This window comes from Lactuca serriola, chromosome 3, assembly GCF_051521515.1.
Source record: "Lactuca serriola cultivar US96UC23 chromosome 3, Lser_US96UC23_V15, whole genome shotgun sequence".
Taxonomy (NCBI): domain Eukaryota; kingdom Viridiplantae; phylum Streptophyta; class Magnoliopsida; order Asterales; family Asteraceae; genus Lactuca; species Lactuca serriola.
The window spans coordinates 242,086,854-242,094,914 of record NC_136410.1 but is presented as its reverse complement, the minus strand read 5'-3'; the positions used below and the strand labels follow the sequence as shown (position 1 = coordinate 242,094,914).

The 8,061-nt window shown below is 32.2% G+C and overlaps 1 protein-coding gene across 1 annotated transcript; it reads right to left on the bottom strand.

The window, feature by feature from the left end:
* Positions 1-2,828: 2,828 nt before the first annotated feature.
* Positions 2,829-5,222, bottom strand: LOC145093788 (glycosyltransferase BC10-like). Its single transcript, XM_079032029.1, has 2 exons — positions 3,875-5,222; positions 2,829-3,117 (listed from the first exon to the last, which is right to left on the bottom strand). The coding sequence occupies exon 1, from the start codon at positions 4,977-4,979 to the stop codon at positions 3,891-3,893; it is 1,089 nt and encodes a 362-aa protein (XP_078888155.1). The 5' UTR covers positions 4,980-5,222; the 3' UTR covers positions 2,829-3,117; positions 3,875-3,890.
* Positions 5,223-8,061: the final 2,839 nt, after the last annotated feature.

The following is an 8,061-nucleotide window of genomic DNA, read 5'->3' as shown; positions in this document are numbered from 1 at the left end:
CTTTTTCAATGAATTCTTGAGCAGTGTTGTCCAATTGCCTATTAGACCTCAAGAAATGCCTATAATCTTTTGCAACCAAATCATGATTATGTCTTTCTTCAAATTTGTATAGCTAAAAAACATCCGACTTTTCTACTCTTCTAAATTTTGCAAAAGCTGGACATCCTTTCCTTTTAATATTCGAATTTCTTGGAGGTTTATTATTTTTAGAATCAGTTGTGTCCACGTACACAGTTTGAGGAAATCCCTCTCTATTGCACAACATAGATCGATGAGTAAGAACACGTGACTTAGTGTGTATCTTTGTAGAACCTTTTCTTACATCAAAACCAGCTTTAGCAGCGTAAGCCCTATACATATCCATTGCATCTTCAATACTCAGATATTTGCTAAACAACTTTGGTTTAACATCATCAACATCCTCAGGAATCCATATTTTACGAGTTCCACCAGGAGAGAAAAATTCAGAAAATCTATCTTGACCTAATAAGAAAAATAAAAACATATATCAGGCGTAAAAGACACATATTGTAATATATGAACAAAAAGAATTGAAAATTCACAATATAATTACATTTATATTATACATAACTAAATACATTCACAGGTTAATAACAGTTAGAAGATTATAATTATAAATACAAATATTATAAATAAAAAAAAGGAGAATTCACAGTTTAATTGGAAATAATAAATAAAATTAACAAATAAAAACTTTATTTCGGACATTTAGATGTGAAAACAAGTACATAACTAAACTATATTTCACAGTATATGTAAAAATACAAATATTATAAATAAAAAACAACTGAAATTTCACAGAAGGAAATCAATTCACATCTTAATAACGGATAGAACATCATATTCAACTACGTAAGTAACTTTTTAATGTATAAGAATTAAAAACGGATTAAATTAGTAACAGACAGAAGGAAACGAGATACCTGCTTCTGATTCACCTTCCATTGCAATATCGTAATCAGATTGAGCTAAAGATTGAACATTCAATTCATTTGTTCCTGATACGCTTTGAACAGACATCGGATCCAACTTAGAAGACGAGATACCTGCTTCTGATTCACCTTCCGTTGCAATATCGTAATCAGATTGAGCTAAAGATTGAACATTCACTTCATCTGTTCCTGATATGCTTTGAAGAGACATCGGATCCAACTTAGAAGACGATGATTCTTCAGGTAACGATTCCATACAAACTCGTTATATATATATGAAAATCGAACAGAATCAATCGATTTTATATAAATCGAAGGTCACGAAATATGAATAAGCAATAATTTTTGAGGAATCTGAACGAAAGAATCTTGGCGTACTGTGGAAAAGATTTGCTTTTTGCTTGATTTTGTTAATTACAAAAATACCCTTACAGACAAGATAATGAAAATTTTAAAATTGACAAAAATAACATATTTAGTTAATATAATAAAAAACGTAATATTGCCTTATAGATAAAATGTTCTTATGGTTGTTAATTATAAGCTAAAATTAATTGGTTCTTAGGTTCTTAAATCTTTTTTTGTTCTCATTTGAAACATTCCCTATATATATATATATATATATATATATATATATATATATATATATATATATATATATATATATATATATATACACACACTTCAAATCCATTAGGGAGGAGGTAGTCGTTCCCTCCCAACCCACTGCCACATAACTTTTTCTCTTATTTTTCTTCATGTTTCCGAACCTACAACACACAGAAATCCTATCTTTTTGAACTCACTCAACCCACTCAATTTAAAAAAATACAAAACAACTAAGGTACAAGTTTTAAAACACATGGTACAAGAGAAAATAAGAAAGAGAAAGTAGAGAGAGATGATGAAGTGGGTTACTGAAACCAATCAACCCACTCGTTGAAGCGGGAGTGGTACCGCCGATAACTCTATTGCTAATTAAGATTTTACATTTGATTGTTTTGTATTTTTTATAATTGAGTGGGTTGAGTGGGTTCAAAAATATATCATTTCCATGTATTGTGGGTTCGGAAACATGAAGAAAAACAAAAGAGAAAAAGTGACGTGGCAGTGGGTTCAATGGGCTGGAAGGGAATGACTCCCTCCTCCCTTAAGAATATCAAGATACGTGATAAAATAAGAACAGTTTCGAAACATTTTGGGATTAATCATAATATTGATACTTAAAATTTAAAAATGACATAATTGTGCGTACGTTAGTTCGCACATATTACTTTTCATTCCAGATTTTTTTTCTTGAATTAAAAACATTATATTTAATAATATCTTCTATGAATTTCAGTTCTCGATTAGTAGAAAAACAGACAACAAAATCTATACCTTATGTCTCTTTGCCGATGAAATATAACAAGGACCAAGATGAAGTATAACAAGGACCAAATAATGAGTTTTTTTATTTATGTTTTTTCTTTTGATCATAAGCAACAGATAACCATTAAAAAAATTCTATTTTACTCTATACCATGGAACTTATATTCTCAAACCACAAATCGCATTAAAACTGCCTGCAACGCACCAAACCGCATAACATGGTTTAGAACCTTTGTAGTATGGTTTGCGGTTTTGACTCTAAACAACACCACACACACCCTTAAATTATTAATAGGCTTGCAATCAATGAAAGAATACCTTTTTAATAGTGAAATTATGTATTTACTTTGATTGATGAAAATACATTTGGATGTGTGTTTAACTTGTGAACCTATAGAAACAAGTTCATCATATTTCAAACTCATCTGCCATAATTTCTCCAAATTTTGAACAGTCACCATTATAAGATCTAAATTGTATTTTATATAGAACAAATCCAACCCATTATGATAACAAGATTATTATTCCTCTAAAAAGTTAACAAGTATTTGCATTACTATGTACAACGAAGGAATCTTACAATCTCAAAAAAAAAAAGGAGCAACAATCTTAATAAAAGTTGACGTTAACATAGCTATTTTGGCTTTCTGTTTTTGTGTATTCTAATCATATTTCCTTAATTTCAGATAACTTCTGCATTTAGGCACATTAACCCCTGTCAAATTCCTGTCTTCACATTACTCTTTACCACCTGTATGTAGTTATGTACACTCACCTTGAAACTAAATACCAGCTGCACATGTGAACAAGAAAAACCAAAGCACCATTAAAAGATTGAAGATAACTTCCTTAAGATTCTTTTAGATATCTAAAATACCCTTCAATAAAGACAAATTTGAGAAATTCCATGTACCCATATGAATATAAACAATTTATACAACAAAATGGTATTGTTTTGTATTAACATGTGAATTTCCCAAAAAGAGAAATGATGCAGTTTTTACATGGGAAAGGAAAAGAAATCCCAAGATCTCTAGCTTACACCATGGAAACATCAATGGTTTTAACTAACTGATTGTTCTTTTTTTTTTCTATATAAGTAGTATTTGTTTTCAATAAATGAAGTTTGAAAAATACTAAAGAAAATGACAACACACTTGGAGAAAAATGAAGAAAAAGAAATGAGAGCAAATTTTTAAAAACTCTAGACTTATTGGGAAAGCATGTTTTCTGTCTTTCTCTGTTAAGAAAGGAGCACCACTAATCCATTATACAGCTTACTAGATAAAGCCCATTAGCTTAAAAAGAAATATAACCTAAAATACTTTGTTACTATTACGACCTATAGTTGCTACACTAAACAGAAAAGTAATCAAACACATCATGTGCAGCATGATGATTGATCAACTTCCATTGATGCCCATCATTTAGGTCATAATGAAAGCGACTTTACCAAACCAAAACCCACATTAATTCACATACAAATCAACTAAGAAAGCATAATTAACTTAACAAAACCAGAAATGCAATCTAAGAGAGAGAGAATTTACCAGATATCAAAAGATTTCAGTCCCGGAAAATGACATCATCAGCCATATCCATCAATGGATTCAAGCAATCTGGCGTAAATTTCCGCGCAAACATGTAAGGTTGCACAAAATTTGACCTCCGGAGTTTGTAAATAAGCTCAGGCGACAATTCAGATGGATGATAAGTATACGGGTGTCCATTAACACTATCAGTCCAATTGACATTAGTCAATGTATAGCCACTACACCCTTCTGGATCCTCCATTGATAAAAATGTGGGAAAGTAATGTTCTTCAGGGTAACAAGCTACAGATCTTAAACATGGCCGCATGAATTTCTTCCATAAACGTCGTTCTTGAATCACCATCAGAGCGTGCCGCCGTGTAAGTGTAAAAAACTGTGAACCCACTCGGAATTCATCAAATGGTACTTCAGGGAGCATCACCTTTTTGCCTCTGGCATTATACCTGTCCCAAAGATTAGGATCTTTGGAAATTATTTCGATAAAGCTTTTGTATTTGAGGTGTCTGAATTCGGCTACTTGATGTGAACTAGCTTCGAAAAGGGTGTTGTAAAAGAACTGAAATGAATGAAGGGGTATGCAATGTTGAGAGATTAATGTGAAGAATGCGTTAGAAGGGTCGTCAAGAAGTGCGTTGGCGAGCAGGCGGCGCTCGGCGGAGATGAGCGTTGCTGTAGCACGATGGGTTTGTTTAGCAGGAATGAGTCGATCTTGAGAGAAAACACCACCTGGGGATTTGAATTTGGTTTTAACAGTCGGGTCAGCATGAATATATATGGTGTAAAGATTCCGATTTGATTTACTGCCATTAAAGAACTTTTCCCATAAAGGGGCAAATTGGATGTCGGAGTTGGTAAGAAAGAGGAAAGCGATTTTGGGTTTGGAGTTGGTAGAACCGAGTCGGGATTTGGGTTTATGGTTAGGGTGGGATTCGAGGGCGGCGGCTCGACGGAATAGGGTGAGATCGTCGAGTTCGTCGGGGAGGGAAATGGGTGGCGGTGGCGAAGGGAGGATGTGCGACGCGAAGAAGAAAAAGATTGGAAGAGAGAGTAACAGAAGGAGCAATGTGGGAATCCATGGAGATGGTAATGGCGATGAAATCATGATTATTTGATTGAATCGAAGATGAAACTAGACATGTTTGAAGGATTGATTTAGGGTTTGTCGATGATGTCGGGTGTGGGGTTTCATTGAAATTTTGAGGGGTTTTGAAACAAGTGATCAAGTGTGGGTGTATGGCATTATGGGTTGAAACCGGTGATGGTGACTGGAGAATGATGCGGAAAGCGAAATGCTTTGGAGTTCAAACAAACCCTTGCGAATATATTAACTGGTCAAAAAGATTGAATAGGGTTTGATTTTTTTTTTCAATTGAGCCCAATCACCATGTTTTAGGTAATTAGGTTGACAACCTGGTAAATTGCTAATGTAGACTAACCTAGAAAAGGAAAATATGTTGTTTGTTTCTCAATAAAATAAGAAATAAGATCATTCATGATTTGAAACGCTAGAATTGTGCAAAAGAAATGATTGATTTTTGAAAGATATTTTTATATTTTAGTCCTATTATCTTTTATCCATATTAAATGATGACAAGTAGACTAAAATATTATTAATTTTATTAAATGTGAAATATTATTAATTTTATTAAATGTGAAATATGATATATGTCAAGATTTGATATGGTAGGACGATAAATATAAATTAAATGTAGGAAGATATTTAATTTCTCTTTTTTGAAAAGCTATAATAACATAAAATATATGTATAAAGCTTATTTAATATTATTAAACAAATATGTAATATATTCTGTGTATCTCTCTTATCATATTCGTAATAATATTATGAATTTCTTATATCTTGCGGAGGGATTCTCGAATGTTATCGTATTACTAGATTTTGAATGATCGTCTAATTATTATGTAGGTATGTAATCAATATGTTTTTAAAAAAAAAAAAAAAACATGTATGACGATATTATAAAGGGAAAAGGATGTTGCTATGAAATCTATTTTTGAGTCTGATTAAGCATGTCAGTTTTGAAAATAAATTAAGAGGTTAAAGAAATCTACTCAAAGTTGGCATGGGGGTTATTGAGACTTAAGGGTCCAACTTAAAAAAAAAATCAATAAATAAATAAAAGAAATGGATAAATTAGTTGATATAGGGACGGCCACTATTAATGTGATAAATAATCGCTTTTTTTTTTTTTTTTTTTTTTTTTTTTTTTTTTTTTTGTAAACGCCGATACATGATGTCTAGTTCCCGAGTTTAACAAAAGATACTAAAGAAAAGAAAAGAAAAGAAAGTCAGGAGAGAAAAGAAAGAAAAATAATATTATCTTTTGTGTTCCCGAATTAAAAAGAAGTGGAAAAAAATTAATCATTTAGTTCTTTCTTTTCAAATCCTTCCAAATCGGAAGGAAAGTTATGAGGGAAAATGATTCTTCCATTTCCCTCTACTTCTTTCCTTTAATGAAACTCGGGAACACCAATTTATTTTATTTTTCTTCTCATTTCCATCTATTTCCTTTATTTTCTCTTGTTAAATTGAACTCGGGAAAGAGTATCAAAGAATTACGTTCAAAATGAAGGTTTCAAATTTGAAGCAAAATGCTAGATTACCAAAGAAAAGTGATGGAAATGAGAACATAAAATTATATCATTTGATGATTAATAAAAGAAAGAGAATGTTTGTCATTCCCGGAGTGGAAGGTGGTGAATGGGTAACCGAACCTCAAAGGGTGAAGCAAGTATTTTTCAATTTTTACAATTTAAGCTGGTGGACCAATTCTCAACTTTGGTACAAACATTTCGGCCCAGGAGGTCAAAGAAGCAATTTGGTCATATGGTAGTGATAAAGTGTTTAATTTTGAGTTTATCAAATTGATGGATTTGGTGTAGGAATTTATGTCTACGACTAATATTCCATCGGGGTGCAATTCTTGTTTTGTGACTTCAATCCCGAAAGTTTCTAGCCTTACTCATGTTTCTGAAATTCGTCATATTAGCTTAATAGGAGTTCAGTATAAGATCATAGCTAAACTTTTGGCTAACCGTCTAGAAAAGTTAGTTGATAGTATTGTACTATTGTTAGTGTTGAGAACAGTCTGTCTTCATTAAAGCGAGACAAATTCTAGATTGGGCGTTGGTGTTGAATGAAGTGATAAATTGGTATAAGAAAAAAAACTTTAATGATGTTTAAACTTGAATTCTAGAAGGCGTATGACTATGTATGTTGGATGTATTTGGATCAAATTCTGATTTTTTTGGGGTTTGATGATAGATGGCAGTCCAACTAAATAGTTTGCTTTAGAAAGGGGGTTGAGACAAAGAGATATATTGTTTCCGATTTTATTTACCCTGGTCATGGAGGGTTTACATGTTTCTATTTTAGATGCAATTCAATATAATTTTGTTGTTGGTGTAAAGATTGGTGATTGTGAATTAAGTATTTCAAATCTTTTTAGATGCAATTCCATATAATTTTGTTATTTTTTGGGTGAATGGTCAACAGAAATTATTGCAATCGGTGTTTGTTTACTTCGATGTTTTATTCGTTTTTTAGCCTTTATATTAATCTAAATAAGTCTAATCTTTTTGGGTTGGGAATAAGAGTCGAGGAAGTGGAGCAATTCCCAACATTAGCTAGTTGTAAATAATGTAAATTACATTCCTTGTTGGTATTCCTATTGTTGATAATATGGCTAGAGTTAAGGGTTGGAATAAGATTATTCAATGATCTGAGAATAAAATGTCTAATTAGAAGGTCAGTTTGATGTGAATGGAGCTCATTCGATGTTGCTTAAGTCGGTTATTGGGGAGGTGGGCATTTATTATATGTCTATCTTTCTATTATATATTAGGAAGGATTTGGAAAACTTGAGAGCTTTTTTTTTTGTGGGAGATGGATCATCTACTCGGTTTTAGAATGATATTTGGGTAGGGTATATGGCTTTACATAATCATGCTCCTTGAATGTATTTGTTAGAGTTAAATAAAAATTGATTGATTTATGACATATTAAGTGTTACGGGTAGTTCTTGGTAGTAACGTAGAAGTGCCTGTGGAGGTATGGAAACTAAGAAGTATATTAAGTTGTTACAACTGATTCTGCATACCACCTTGCACACTCGTTCGGCTTCGTGGGGGTGGAGGTTGGATGATATTGATACATTCATGACGAG

Coding starts and splice junctions, on each gene's coding strand:
- LOC145093788 (XM_079032029.1), bottom strand. CDS start 4,979: ATGATTTCATCGCCATTACCATCTCCATGGATTCCCACATTGCTCCTT.